Below are 16,147 nucleotides of genomic sequence, written 5' to 3'. Positions count from 1 at the left end.
AACAGATTTTAACTCTAGACATCCAGACAAGATATAAAGTCAAATGAAGCGTCTCTCTCTCAGAACCAATTTTAAAGACTGAGAAAGCATTGATTCACTAATAGACACACAATCTCACAACAGCCTGAGATCATATGAGGCTACGACTTCCCAGACTAAACTGGAAGACAACATGGGCCTAACTTCCTCCATGATTCAGTGACAAGTTTTCACAAACCACAAATAATGTGTTTGTGCAACGAACCCTCCACACTTCCATCTGGTGCTTATTTTCTGAGAAAACTTCCTGGAGCACACAGACCACAGTTAATTTGACTTTCACCTATACCTCGCACTGTGCCACCCACAAATCAAGCCTCAGCAAGAACTTCTTAAGCTGACCGCAATAGTCACCAGGACCCAGATTTTATTCCTTATGTTGAGCATCAGTCGTGTTGGTCTTTGCTTAATTTTCTGCGAAATGACTGGAAACGGGATGCACCCAGTGTTATTAGCAACCCTCTGCTTCTGGAACAAAGGTCAGTCCCAACTCCCTACCGGGCCTGATAAATGGATTTAAAGACATCTCTTTTAATGGTGCCCATGTAGAGGGTACAATAAAATGTTCCCAATGGTTGTGGCTATGTCAAGATATTTATTGGGTCACATGTTCTTGCAGGAAAGATAGAGCAAGACACCATGAAACCATATGCCTATTATTTACACTAGAACTCCATCAACGGCTCAAATGAAGCCATGGACACAACTGTCCTCAATTCAAAGTAAGCTTATCATCGTTATTTTTTATACTCTGACATGTCACCTTGAGCTGGGGCTACTGGACTGTCATTTCCCTTCGTAAATAGTCAGGTTAACATGATGGGCTCAAAGGTTATATTATCAGATCCATCCCTATCTTATTTGATTCAAATAATGTGATCAAATCACTAACACCATTAAAATGGCCAAGATATTGACCAAAGGGAGATGTAATGTCTATGTATATTTCTCTCTGTTCATAACAATCCCACTCTTTACCAAAAAAAGACATATCTCTGTGGAACAATTTACACAGATATAAGAATAAGATGCCCTTCTTTCCTTTTAAAGAGAATTAGACTGAAGAGACCTCTTCTAAGGTAGAAGTTGGGTCTATAAATTCTCTGTCCCTTCATTAATCACATCCCCACTGTCCCCACAAACAAATAAATAAAATGCAAGAACCTGAAGAGAAACAGCTCACCTTTTCTCTAGGCATGTATCCCAATGTATACATACTTCTTCACATCTCCCACTGTATTAAACTAATCTAAAGCTTTAGAGTATCCTTGCCTGTAGATCTCCATGGACAGAGGAGCCTGGTGGGCTACAGTCCATGGGGTCACAAAGAGTCAGACATGACTGAGCCACTAAGCACACAAAGCTTTAGACTATAATACCTCCACCCCCAACTTCCCTGACCAAAGGTTCACAACTAGGGCAGATCAAACCACATGGAATCAGCACACACCATACTATCAGTAAACATTGAAAATGTTTAACGTCTCTCACATATAAATTATTTAATCAAAATTATTTATTTTTCTGAAATGTTTTTGATCAAAAGTGAATAAGTTAATCTTATTAAAGTTATACTTTATATGTACTCTTAAGGTAGAATGAAGAAATTTAGCTGAAGGAGGAAAGTACAGATTATTAATGACATTTCATTAATGCAGAACTAATGGAATGAAAATCAACAGAAGGGTTCTGTTGGATTTTACACTTGAAATACCTATAATATTTACTTGGCAGAAGAAAAAAAAATGTAAATTCTCAAGAAGAGATAAATGAGCACAAATCTGTTCCCAGCATAGGAAAAGCCCAAATAACATTCATTAAATCAGTCTACAAACAACTAACAGATATTAAAAAGCTGTGAACAGTAGACCAGCTAATATATGCAAGGCATTCAGAACAGTGGTTTGCGCATAACAAGATTATGTAATATCTCTTACGATTATTACTACTTGTGTACAGACAAGGATATAAGAAGGCAATAAAATTTGGTCCATGCCCTCGTCACATTCATAGTCTGAAAACCTGACGATAAAGGAACGGGTCATGTTCTTAATAATGATAAAAATCGAATATTGGTGAGTATGCAATGATGAAATAAATTAACCTGCTGTCCAAACCTCACTGTAAATGGGCATAAACATTTAAATAAATGTTAAGTGCTGTCAAAACATTCATATCTTTCATTGTCCTATTTTTGGAAAACTATTTCAAAGCAATTATTACCTAATTTGGGAGGCAAATCTAGATTTATTAAGGAATTCAAAAGCTTGACTTCTATAATGTAAAAACAGCAGCAAAAAAAAAAAATCTGGCAATGATGACGCAAGTGAACAAATCTTGAAGGAATATACATAACTGAAGAGATACATGTGAAAATTACAAAATGTATTTTCAAAATATCTAGATGTTACTTAAAAATGAAAATTTTATATTTTAAAGATAACTAAATAAAAACAAAAAGAAGAACAAACAGAAACGCAGAACTTACATTAAAGTCAAATTACAGGTGTTTCTTTTTGGCCCAAATCCTTCTGAAAAATCACCATATTTTAAATATTTTCTAATTAGATGTAAGGGAAAAATAACTTTAGTGGAGCTCGTCTGCCAGGTCTCTAAATGCTCCAATATTTTGAACATGATCTTTTTTTTCTGCAGAAAATATGCTAATATTTGGGATAGTCAAAATGAACAGTAGTGACGCTAATAAAAGGAAAAAAATAAATGACATAATGATTAGATTTAATGAAGTAACTAGGTGCAAATAGGAAGCCTCAATCATCCATTGTTTGGGAATATTGTTTCAGCTCTAAATGCATGTAGGTTTGGAAGGTTTATTTTGATCTCAAACATTTCCATCTGCAGAAAAGCTGTGTTCAAAAGGCAGACTCCTGGGATGTTTGCTTTTCTGTCCACAGGAGATCAGGGTAAGACAAAAGCTTGAAATGGAAGTTGTTGGTTTGTTGTTGTTTTTTTAAGAATGATTTCCTTAGTTTTCCAGTACTGAAGAAAACTCAACACCAGTTTCTCAACCACAGCTCTACTTGGTTTTCTTTGTTGTGGGGCTGTCCTGTGTATAATGGGATGTTTAGCACTAACCCTGGTCTCTACCCATCAAATGCCAGGAGCCTCTGATCCCCTCCCCAACAACTGAGACAACTGAAAATGTCTTGCAGACATTTCCAAAGGTCTCTTGGGAATAAAATCGTCCGCAGTTGAGAATCATTGCTCCAAACTAATGTTTGTTTACTCATTAAAAAAAAAAAAAAAACTTTTCATTTTTCACTGGGGTATAACTGATCAACAATGTTGTGATAGTTTCAGATGAACCATCTAAAAGGGACTCAGCTATACATATACATGTATCCATTCTGCCTCAAATTCCCCCCATCCAGGCTGCCACATAAGCCGAGTTCCATGTGCTATACCATAGGTCCTCGTTGCCTATCATTTTAAATATAGCAGTGCTTTGTTGTTTAGTCGCTAAATCGTGTCCGACTCTTTTGCAACTCCATGGACTGCAGTTCACCAGGCTCCTTTGTCCATGGGATTTCCCAGGCAAAAATACTAGAATGGGCTGCCATTTCCTTCTCCAGGGGATCTTCCTGACCCAGGGATGGAACCTGCATCTCCTGCCTTGGCAGGCAGGTTCTTTACACAGAAGTCCTATAGCAGTGTTTGTTTATTTTTGAAATCACACAATGCTTGCCAAGAGCTAATGGAGCTGAAACTGTCTCATGACTACTACAACTTGTATTTCCTAAAATTTCTGTCTACTGTTATTTAAAAAATATTTATTAATACCTACGATTATTTCTAATAAAGAGCTCCAGTTTGACACTAAGGAACAAAAAATGCTTGCTGGTTCAAATAAGAAAGTCTCTCAAATGGACTTTTATCTGAAAGTTCAAAGAAAGATCATATTTTCATTTACAACTCCAATTTAATTTCATTTTATTCTATTTTATTTTACTTATTGAAGCAATTGAAAGATATTCAATTAGTAACTACAATCAGTTCAGTTCACTTCAGTCGCTCAGTCGTGTCCGACTCTTTACGACCCCATGAATAGCAGCACACCAGGCCTCCCTGCAGAGAAGGCAATGGCACCCCACTCCAGTACTCTTGCCTGGGAAATCCCATGGACAGAGAAGCCTGGTAAGTTGCAGTCCATGGGGTCACTAAGAGTTGGACACGACTGAGGGAGTTCACTTTCACTTTTCACTTTCATGCATTGGAGAAGGAAATGGCAACCCACTCCAGTGTTCTTGCCTGGAGAATCCCAGGGACGGGGGAGCCTGGTGGGCTGCCGTCTATGGGGTCACACAGAGTCGGACACGACTGAAGTGACTTAGCAGCAGCAGCAGCAGCAGGCCTCCCTGTCCATTATTGTGATCCACACAGTCAAAGGCTTTGGCATAGTCAATAAAGCAGAAATAGATGTTTTTCTGGAACTCTCTTCCTTTTTCCACGATCCAGCGGATGTTGGCAATTTGATCTCTGGTTCCTCTGCCTTTTCTAAAACCAGCTTGAACATCTGGAAGTTCATGGTTCACGTATTGCTGAAGCCTGGCTTGGAGAATTTTGAGCATTACTTTACTAGTGTCTGGGATGAGTGCACTACAATAAAGGTGCTGTTTATAAATATTCCTATTGCCTCAGTATTTTTTCCCCAGTATTTCTGGCTTTAGAGACTTCTGATGCAATGTCACTTAATTCTTGCATATCTGGAATGATATTCGTTGGTAGTTTTTGTTTTAAAGGCCAATTAGCTTAACCTTGAGTTACCAGTTATGTCTTTGTGTGTGTTTAACATGAATGCCAATTCAACTCCAATATTTACTGAGTACCTGGCTTGTAGAAAATTAGGTCAAGTATTTAATAAAAGTCACGTAGGCCTCATAATAAATGCAATCTCTTGAATAAACAGGGTAGGCTATTAACCCTACCAACAGGGTCCACTGAACATAATTTTTACATTTTTAGTTTAATTTTGAGCAGTTCTATCTACATCTAAGGGTCCGTATTTCTGATTTTCACATTTTCTTAAAATATTTTTTAAATGGAATGAAACTCTTTCTGTGTTGTGATTACCATATCAATCAACTGGAGTTTTTTGATACCTAAGATTTTTTCCCACCATCTTTCTATTTTTATCATCCCAGGAATTATTTCATCGTTACTCATTAATTATTTCAACTGTGCTAAGAAGACCAAATAATAAGAAAATAAAAGAATGAGAGAATTGCCTAGAAAGATGATGCAATAGGGGAATTATCAGAGTTTTATTACTTTGTTCCCAAAATATTGCATCATCTTTCAAGAGGCAATGAAAGAAGTCTAGGGACTTTCACTGCATGCAAGTAAAAAAAAAAATTCTCATTTTCCACACTGGCAAATAAGAGAAAATTGACAGGAGACATGTTACAATTATTAAACAAATCAGAAGATGACTGAAATTGATTGCATAAGCAAAACCTCAGACCATGACTCTTCAGTTCAGATGATGATGGTCTACATGAATTTTCTCAAGCTCAAGAACTGCAAAGTGAGCAATGCATTTCTAAGAACAAAAAGAAATTATGGTATTCTCATTCAGTTAGTCATTCTACAGGAAGGATGACATCATTCAGTATTTGCAACAAAAACAGAAACTATTGCTAAAAATTGCTAAAAACATGTGGTAGTATTCTTTCCTTCTTTATGATGTGTGTGCAACAAATTTTTATGATGTTTATACAACAGAACCAGTTCAGAAGTAGACAAATACCAAATGCATGAGTATCTTAAAAGTGATGAGTAGAACCAACAAATGTATAAAAAAAAGGACTGGATTAATGATGTTCATGAGTGTTTATAAATCCAAACTTGAAAATATTTTCTAATTTATAAAATAGAAGATAGCACTGCTTTTTCTTCAACAAAATTATGAACTCTTAAGGTGAAAAGTACTGATTTTTTAACAATCATCAAGTGCAACAAAATGACCAGGAACTACTCGGTACCTGTCAGAACCCAGCAGAGATGTATTGGATCCTGGAATCAGTATTCTTAAGATGGTTATAATTCGGGTTCATGCCTGGCAGCTGATTAGCTGCTACTTTTATTCAAAGGATAGTGCTCATTTCAGAAATCCTTACCTTCAAAACCAGGAAGAGATGAAATAAAAATCTAGCTTAACTGTATTGAAGTTTTAATTCAAATTAAGATATTTACTATATTAATTCTTACTAAAATTTCTAAATGAAGTTATTGCTTCTCATCCTTTTAATTTTTGTGACTCGTTTGTAAAATAATTTAAAAACAAAAATTATATTAGTATAAAGGGCCCGCTGCACCCAGAGAGTCACTGATGCAGGCCTGGCTTTTCCAGTGCAGTGTAGGGCAAGGTGATCACCAGAAGTGATTCAGTGAATTTCATAAAGTATTATGTGTTCCCATGTGCATATACGTGCATGTTCAGCACCCCCCGCCCCCTCCACCAACATAACCGAGGAAACCATCCTGAGCTACCAAATACAGCTTCAAAGAAGGACATGGTGAGTTGCAGGCACAAGTAATCACTCATCTTGATCTATCATAATGGGTTTTTTTTCAATCAAAAGAAAAATAAATATCATCTAATTATCCAGGAAGATATATGAGGTTACATGTCAGCACATTCTCACTAATACCTGCAACTTTCAACATATGAAGCCATGTCTTTGGATTCTTTTTTGAAAAAAATGTAAGGAAATAGTCCTGAGAGGCAAAGGCTGTTATCAAAGAACTAGAGGGTCTTCCTTTAAGTTTTTTGCTCTACAAAACTCATCAACCCCTATAAAGTATGTGGTTTCTAGTCAGATTCTGCTGTACCAGATGGGAGCATCTCCAGGTACTCACTCTCAAGGTTAAACTGGATATGTGACTGGTCTTACATGTGAGTTTTTCAAGGGAATTTTCCCATGGAAAAATTCTTACCCAAGGAGGCTGGAGTCTATACACTATTAACATAAGTAAGCTGCATTACTGATCACATAACTAGGTATTCTGAGGTCGCCTGAGAACTCAGTCATTATGTGCTAAGTCACTTCAGTTGTGTCCCACTCTTTGTGACCCTATGGACTGTGGCCACCAGACTCCTCTGTCCATGGGATTCTCCAGGCAAGAACACTGGAGTGGGTTGCCATGCCCTCTTCCAGGGGATCTTGCCGACTCCAGGATCGAATCCCAGTCTCTGCGTCTCCTGCGCTGGCAGGAGACTTCTTTACCACTAGCATTACCTGGGAAACTCTAATTACAACACCAGAGAAATAAACACTGCTGCTGCTGCTGCTGCTAAGTCGCTTCAGTCGTGTCCGACTCTGGGCGACGCCATAGACGGCAGCCCACCAGGCTCCCCCGTCCCTGGGATTCTCCAGGCAAGAACACTGGAGTGGGTTGCCATTTTCTTCTCCAATGCATGAAAGTGAAAAGTGAAAGTGAAGTTGCTCAGTCGTGTCTGACTCTTCGCGACCCCATGGACTGCAGCCTACCAGGCTCCTCCATCCATGGGATTTTCCAGGCAAGAGAATAAACACTGAGTTACTTACAAATAAATTTTGGGAACAGTAACTGATTTGTTTCTACTCAATCTTTGAAAAGACTTACCTCTTTTTCAAATGAGGTCATAAAACAGAGCTCATCCCATAAAGAATGTTTCTCTAAATGCCTCATTAGCAATAGGATAACACTCAATCTTCCAAAACAAATCTCACTACCTACCAATCAACAAAGTGCATTAAGCTGTGTATCAAATTTTATTCTGGAGGAGCAGAGTTCCTTTTTCTTTTTCCCTTTTCAAGAACTGTCATATGGTGTCTCCTAAGGACTTGTCAAGCAGGATGTGTGAAATTCTTATTGTGACTTGTTATGGAAGCAGGCAGCCACCAGCTGGCAGGCCCCCAGCTTGTGTGGGGGTCAGTGATGTAATATCTCTCTCGTTTTGCCCACTAGCTTTGCCAGAAGAGAATGAAGGCATACGTGCCTGCAGGGCTTACAGAAAAACATGTTCAAAAATGAAGTGGTGCAAGTGACCTGATATCTTAATTTTATTAGGTTCTAACCAATTCTTTTTTCTTTTTGCAGTTCTAATTTGTCTTTTTGAAAAAATTTTATTTTGAGAAGTGAAACATCGTTGATTTACAATGTTTCATTAGTTTCTAGTGTACAGCAAAGTAATGCAATTATTAATATATATATATATTCTTTATATTCTTTTTCATTATAGGTATTGAATGTCCTATAATGATATATTGAATATCAGAAGATATTGAATATCAGTCCCTGTGCTATACAGTAGGGCCTTGTTGTTTGTCTATTTTATATACAGTTGTTTGTATCTGCTAATCCCAAAGTCCTCGTTTATCCCTCTCTCCCCTCTTTACCTTTGGTAGTCATTGGTTTGTTTTCTATGTCTGTTTTTGTTTTGTAAATAAGTTTATTTGTAACATATTTTAGATTCCACATATGAGTGATATCCTGTCTTTAATTTCACTTATTATGATAATCTCTGGGCCCATCTATGTTGCTGCAAATGGCATTATTTCATTCTTTCTTAATAAATGAGTAATATTCCATTGGGGGCTTTCCTGGTGGCTCAGATGGTAAAGAATCCACCTGCAGTGCAGGAGACCTGAGTTCGATCCCTGAGTTGAAAAGATCCCCTGGACGGGGGCATGGCAACCCACTCCAGTATTCTTGCCTGGAGAATCCCCATGGACAGAGGAGCCTACATGGGCTACAGTCCATGAGGTTGCAAACAGCAGAGCATGACTGAGTAACTAAGCACACAATATTCCATTGTGTGTGTGTGTGTGTGTGTGTGTATGTGTGTGTGGAGGAGGGCATGGCAACACACTCCAGTATTCTTGCCTGAGAATCCCATGGACAGAGCAGCCTGGTATCCATAGGGTTGCAAAGAATCAGACATGACCTAGCAACTTACCACAGCACATATCTATACACACACACACACACACACACACACACCCCATCTTCTTGATCCATTCATCTGTTGATAGACACTCAGGTAGCTTCCATGTCTTGGCTATTGTAAATAGTGCTGCAGTGAGCACTGCTGGAGTTCATGCATCTTTCTGGATTAGAGCTTTCTCCAGATATGTGCCTAGGAATAGGATTTCTGGATCATATGGTGCATGCTAAATCGCTTCAGTCGTGTCCAACTCTTGTGCAACCCTATGGACCATACCCGCCAGCCTCCTCTATCCATGGGATTGTCCAGGCAAGAATACTGGAGTGGGTTGCCATGCGCTTCTCCAGGGGATCTTCCTGACCCAGTGATTGAACCCATGTCTCTTACGTCTCCTGCATTGGAAGGTGGGTTCTTCACCACTAGTGACACCTGGGAAGGACCAGTCAGTTATACATAGACATATATTCATTCCTATTCAGATTCTTACCCCATTTAGGTCAATACCAAGTATAGAGTCCAGTGAGATTTCTTTCATGATTTTGTAAAACTTTTTGAGAAACAAATCATCAACCACATTGTTTACACTCATAGGGTTTCTTTCCGGTATGTCTCCTTGCATGAACTTTAAGGGATTAAGTTAAAGGGATTAACGAATACTTTCTCACACTCCTTACTTTTACAAGGTCAGTCTCTAGTGTGTGTTACCATGTGGGCATGGTTTCTATTTTTAGTTTTTAAAGGAACGTCCATACTGTTTCCCACAGTGGCTGCACCAATTTACATCCCACCAGCAAAAGGAGGCTTTGCTTTTTATCATGCCTTCTCAAGCATTTATTATTTGTAGCCTTTTTAATGATGGTAGGTCATCAAATAGTGATGATTAGTTGTATCCAATAACATTAATACCCCAGCTGATGTTACAGCATGAATAAGAAATGGAATTAACTGGTGGGATTAAACATCAACCTTGGAAAGCTCAGAAGCAGTTAAAGGGGGAAGTTAATTTTCCCCACATAGGGAGGACTGATGAAAATATCTTTACAAAATGTTAAGGGTATCAATAAATCCAGGATATTCAAAGGAATATGTAAAAATCCTTACCCCTTGGGTCCATCCTGGCCAGAAAGAACCAAAAAAAAAAAAAAAAAAAGAAGATAATGAACTAAAAGCCTGAATTGGGGAGGTGATTGTTATAAAGGAAGGGTGAAATCCCTAGGACCAGATTCGTATTTTTGGTCTACGATCAGAAGATCATATTTAGAGAGTAATGTCAAACCTGGAAACCCTGTGGGTACAGCATTTCTTCGTGATGACACGGTTCAAGGTCTAACTGTTGCAGACAGCAGAAAGGCATATAAAGGTAGGGGATCAGGAAAGATCCAGCTAACAGTTCTACTGAATGTCAACTTGGATGGTGATATTACGGAAAACCGAAATAACGTAAGATGATCGTATGACCTACTTTTGTCTAAGTCCTTCAGTTATGACCGTGGTACTAGTGTCAAACCTAGTTTAAAACGCTCTATGGTTGCTCCTGTAATAGATAATGCAATAAATTAAAGGGAAAAAAAGGCAGTGTTAAAAAACAGTATACTGGTGTTCTATAGTTTGGTGACTGTAACGAAGAAGACACAGAGTAGTAACATAATCAGAGAGATGGGTATCGAAGTAGGTATAGTTACCTACTTTGACATAGGTAAATAATAAATGAGAGACTCATTATAAATAAATGAGAGACTCCAGGCCAGAAGGGGAAGCCCCGTGGATCTCTTTCTAGGACCAGTGAGATGGGATGTAGGAAAAGAACGGGCCACTGAAGAGGGTTTCATAAGATAACGATGTTAGTAATGATTTCAATTAGTTCAGGAAGTCAGAAGGAGGGTAGGAGGAAAGGATCAAGATACCTCGAAATCTATTCCCAGTAAACAGTAGGTTTTATAAGACATTAAAAAAAAAAAACAAAACAAAACACGTGTTAAATGCAGAAGAGAGTCTGGCAAAAGTCTGTCACTCTCAGGAAAAGCACAAATACCCACTTTTAATTACAAAAAGTCCCTTGTGTATGAATGATCACGAATAGCGGGTCAACAACCTTGATACAGGGTTACAAGTACACAGCTGGCTCCATATGAGCTTAAGAGCAGCCATGGAGCTGTCTTGGTTTATTCATCATCATCTGGGTTGTTTACTAAGTACGGAGCCAATTCAGTAATGAGACATGATCGATCACGTATCCAACAAACCAGGAGAAAAGAAAATCGGTAAACAACCCCAAATTTCCCTTTTTAATACTGACTGCACTGACATCGGGTAGTAAGAGCCCTCACGACGATTTTTTTACAAATTCACCCTTAAACCTGCAAATCCATATATGACTGAAAAAGAAAATGAAAAAGCCATCAATAAGAACTAAGCAACTCCAACTTTTAGACAAAGTAGCAATTAAGCCCAAACCAATGGACATTTCTATACCTGGCACAGGGAACACAGGGGAGGGGGCCAACCATGGCCTAGAATGCAATACTCAGAAGCTTTCCCACTGGCAAACCGTGTTCTCACTGATGCTTCCTGCCCCGGGAGAAGGAGTTCATACTATTTAACTTACATCTCTTAGAAACATAAGCAAAAAATGTAAGCATACAGCTCACTTCTCCTTTCTTTCTTTCTCCTGTGGTTTAGAATTTGCTTGTTCTGCTACACTGAACCCAATTTTTCTAAATCATGTAAAAGAGGGAACACAAGAAACCTTAACTAACAAGAAGAGAGTTACGGTAACAATGGGTAAGACACCAAAGAGAAGCCTGCATTATTAACTGATGAAAATGACAATCAGGGATCCTCAGTGTACATAGATTCTTATATATCTGTAAAATAGATATGTATTTTTGTAAAACTATTTTAAAACAACAAAATTCTGTGAAGCAATTATCCTTCAATAAAAAAAAAACTTTAAAAATTCTAAAATATATTATTAAAAATCCTGTGCTTAATTACATAAAAGTCAGAAAACTTTACATTAATTACTATAAGCCCTACAAGTCATATTTAATATTCTACTTGGAAATTTGTTAACATTTGGGAACAGCTGAAAAAATACTGAAGGAAAAAGTGAAGTGTTACATCATCATCACCTTTGGGGTGATGGCCTTTCTAACCCAAAGATTCAGATTTTATAATTTTACGAATTATAAATAATGAATACAATGATACCTTCAATTAAGACTAAGAATCTACAAATTATGGGATTTAGATTCCAAAGAAAATGAGGTGAAAATATATTTATTAATAATCACAGAAACCAAAGTCAGTTAAAGACTTTTAGCAAACATTTATGATTGCCTCTGACCTCATTTATAAAGGACAAGAAGACAAAGGCAAAAACCCCCACAAAAACAAAAACCCACACAAACAGAAACAAAATCCTTCTTAACAAAAATTCAGATTTAGCCAATGACTGATGAAATAATCCCCAAATCCCTTCCCCAAATTTCTAAACTACAGACCAAAACAGAAGACCATGTCATTCACCCAGCTCTCAAGTCTTTGAAGAACTACCAGTGACCTATTATAATACCAGTGGAATTTTGATCCCAACTCGTGAGGTTAAAATAAAATAGTTACAATTAATTCAGTGATGGCTGATTAATTATACTAAAATTAAATGGCAGGCTATAACCAGAACAGAACTTCATGGTTAGACTTTATTCCATAAAAGCAAACTTCGATGGGAGTGGGAGAGATCACGTAAATAAGAAATAGAAAGACATACATTTATAGAAGAAACAAAACTACATGTTAGATGTTCTGCCATCTAGGAGAGATGAAACATAAAGGCCACCTTACCTCCCATCTGCATAGTCTGTGTCTGCTCCACCCCACCAGACGTCTGAGTCATCCTCCTCTGCATCCGCGGAGTCAACATTGTCCCTTTCCTCGGCCAGTGGGCAACATACGAATTCCACCCCTCTGAACTTGTCAATTCCACAGGGCAGCAACATGCCATAGTCATGCAAGTTGGTACTCTTCTCACTACAGGTCTATAAAAAGGTAAGGAGAAAACAACAAGTACTGGAGTAGATGGGCTTCCTTTTAAGAAAATCCAATTCTAGCAAGACACAGGACCAGCATATCGAGACCAGTTTTACAGTGGAAAGAATCATTTGCTTTTTGAGTGGATTTGCAGTCGTTTCTTTAGCACAAGCTACTTTGGTACCCTTAATTTTTAACTTTGATACTTTTTAATAGAGATAGGTTGTTATGGGGCTTCCCTGGTGGCTCAACAGCATAGAATATGTCTGCAATGCAGGAGACATGGGTTCAATCCCTGGGTGAGGAAGATCCTCTGGCGAAGGGAAAGATTACCCACTTCAGTTTTCTTGCCTGGAGAATCCTACGAACAGAGGAGCCTGGTGGAGTACAGTCCATAGGGTTGCAAATGACTTAGAGACTAAACTATAACATGTTGTTATACTGTAGAAACGAATAAAAACAATAGGAGTAGAAATAAATTGGGAGCTAAGATATAGAAGAAACCTCTACAGTGAACAGTTATCAGAAAATCAATTCTTTCCAGCCTCATTAGCATATCAGAAAGTAGTGATGGTCCCACATATATATCGCCCCAACTCACTCCCACTTCCTTTATGGATGGAAGCTACTCTCACTTGGATCTACTTGGATCTATCTTATTAGAGAAACTGCAACTCTCTTGGCTCACTTTCAAAGTAACAGTCTTAGGAAAAGAAGAAATTATCCTCTGCCATGAATCAGAATTTAAAGTCATTAGAGATTTCTCCTTCAAATCCTTTTGCTTTCCTGGGATTTGTTAAGTTCCCACAAATCAAAATTAACATAAAGCTTTGAAAGCACCCAGTGGTGACAGAGGAAAGATTAATAATTCAACACACATAAGTAAACAATGAAATTTTACAGAGTGTACTTTGACCTCATAGCAATTAGACTCATTTTGTTTCTCAGTGGCAAAAAAATTTTTTAAACGCCAGAAGAAATGAAAAATAAGGTAGTCAGATGGGCGTCTGTGTGTGCTTAGCTGCTAAGTTATATCTGACTCTTTACGACCCCATGGACTGTAGCCCGCCAGGCTCCTCTATCCATGGAATTTTCTAGGCAAGAATACTGGAGAGGTTTGCCATTTCCTACTTCCATGGGAACTTCCTGACCCAGGGATCGAACCCACATCTCCTGCATTGGCAGACTGATTCTCTACCACGGAGCCAGCCACCTGGGAAGCCCAATCAGATGGGTACTGGACTTTAAATCATCTAGGTTGTTTTCTTAATATCAATTAGCTCTGAAACATTTTTATATAAAGACAATGTTGCTTACAACATATTATTTTATAAAAGGCAAAATTAATGCTGAATCTTAAGTGGTGTTTTTTGCCTAACAGCTTTAAGGCTATGATGCAATGGGTAAATGGAGCTAGATCAGGGTTTCTCAACCTCAGTACCATTGACATTTTGGGCCAGATCGTTCTAGAGGGCAAGGGACACTTGTCCTGTTCACTGAAGAATGCTTAGCAGAACATTCTGGCCCCTGGCCACCAAATGCCAATGGTATCACCCCTTGTCACACAAAAAAACTGTGACAACCAATAATATCTCTAGACATTGGCTCATGTCCTTGGGATGGGATGTGGAGCAAAACTGACCTTATTTGAGAAACACTGAACTAAATCAAGGAACCTAATTCTGAGAGACTGATTTCATTACAAAGAAAAAAAAGGCATACAAATTTATCAGAAAAAACTTCATAATATATTAAAGAGACAAAGCAGTTTTAAAGGCAATAATATAAAAAAGTGACATTTTATGCTAACTGCTTTAAGTCTTATTGGCTTTGCTAAAAGCAGGGGGTTAGCAAAAGTCAGAAGTGGTGCCACAGACTTCCTCCCTATGGAGAAATGATGGCATCAGCCTGACACACTGAACACAAAGTTGATGGCAAAACTCAGATCTAACTTCAACTTTCATGCCCGTACTGGACAGGCTACTTCCTCCTCCACCACTGTATTCCCCAACGGATAACAGAGAAAAAAGTTAAAGCATAAAAACTTGGCACGTGCCAAACGAAAACAAGACATAAATTACAAAAATTTTTAAAAAGGTATGTTTTAAGGTTTATAGAGAGTATAAACTTAAAGTTTCTAATTTATAAAACATGACATAGCATAACAAATCTAACTAAACATAAAATACTCATGGATAGCTTTTTAAAATAATAATAATAACTTATTGATCAACACAGCTGTTGTCTCAAGATATCCTCTTAAAATATTCATGAAGATTTTTATTTTTAACAGTAATAATTAAAAAAAAAAACACACAAATTTATCAACAGACAGCTGTTGCCTCCCAACACCCTCTACAGTGTCACTGTGCATCATCCCTAGGAAACCGTCACTTGGCAAGGAGGACGATGAAAGCGCTGGTACCTCTTTGGCCACGGTGTGCCAGTGAAGGTGGGTTTCACAGACATCCATTCTCTCCTGGTGTAAGAATTTGCACTTGTCGGGAACAAGGAGGGCATCGCTCACAAACTCGCCAACTGCAAACAAAGAAAACAGCTTCACATCATTCTGTCTGCATCCCAGGGATCTTATCCCGGTGATGGTATCAAGGAAAGACAGGCTCAAAGAACTTCAGAGAAGTTGTGCTGCTTTTAGAATGATGAAGTAGTCAAAGCAGGAAGAAGTATCTTTAGAATTTTGAGTCCTGCTTCCATAAACAGCCGAGTTCCTTGTCACATTACCTTGATGGTTAAATACTTTCTTTGTGTTTAAAGTAAAATTTTAACTTATTGAACATGAATCTGGGTGAATTAATCATACAAAAAACTGCCACTTAATTGCAACTAGGGTTAAAAAGTTACAGATTGATTTCTCCAAGGTGATCATTTGAGAAGTATCCAAATAAATAATTGTTCACCCCTCTTTCTTGGACATATTAATCTGAAACTAACAGAAATGTTAGCATTTTTCGACTTTCTAAATAAAATCTATATATACACATATGTGTATTGTATGTTTATATACATAATACTAGAGAAGGAAATGGCAACCCACTCCAGTGTTCTTGCCTGGGAAATTCCATGGACGGAAGAGCCTGGTGGGCTACAGTTCATGGGGTCGCGAAGAGT

General features: G+C 38.0%; 1 protein-coding gene across 7 annotated transcripts in view; it reads right to left on the bottom strand.

Annotated features, from left to right (window-relative positions):
* Positions 1-16,147, bottom strand: part of LOC102416140 (amyloid beta precursor protein) — a 307,476-nt gene that overhangs the window by 162,363 nt on the left and 128,966 nt on the right. For all 7 annotated transcript variants that reach the window (XM_025281991.3, XM_025281961.3, XM_025281968.3 and 4 more), the window contains exons 4-5: positions 15,444-15,556; positions 12,833-13,026 (exon numbers count right to left, since the gene is read on the bottom strand). In XM_025281991.3, the coding sequence (XP_025137776.1) occupies positions 12,833-13,026; positions 15,444-15,556 (307 nt within the window). The remainder of the gene's footprint in view (positions 1-12,832; positions 13,027-15,443; positions 15,557-16,147) is intronic.

The sequence above is a fragment of the Bubalus bubalis genome, chromosome 1 (assembly GCF_019923935.1).
Source record: "Bubalus bubalis isolate 160015118507 breed Murrah chromosome 1, NDDB_SH_1, whole genome shotgun sequence".
Taxonomy (NCBI): domain Eukaryota; kingdom Metazoa; phylum Chordata; class Mammalia; order Artiodactyla; family Bovidae; genus Bubalus; species Bubalus bubalis.
The sequence above is the reverse complement of the archived record's forward strand: the minus strand, read 5'-3'. Positions and strand labels throughout refer to the sequence as shown.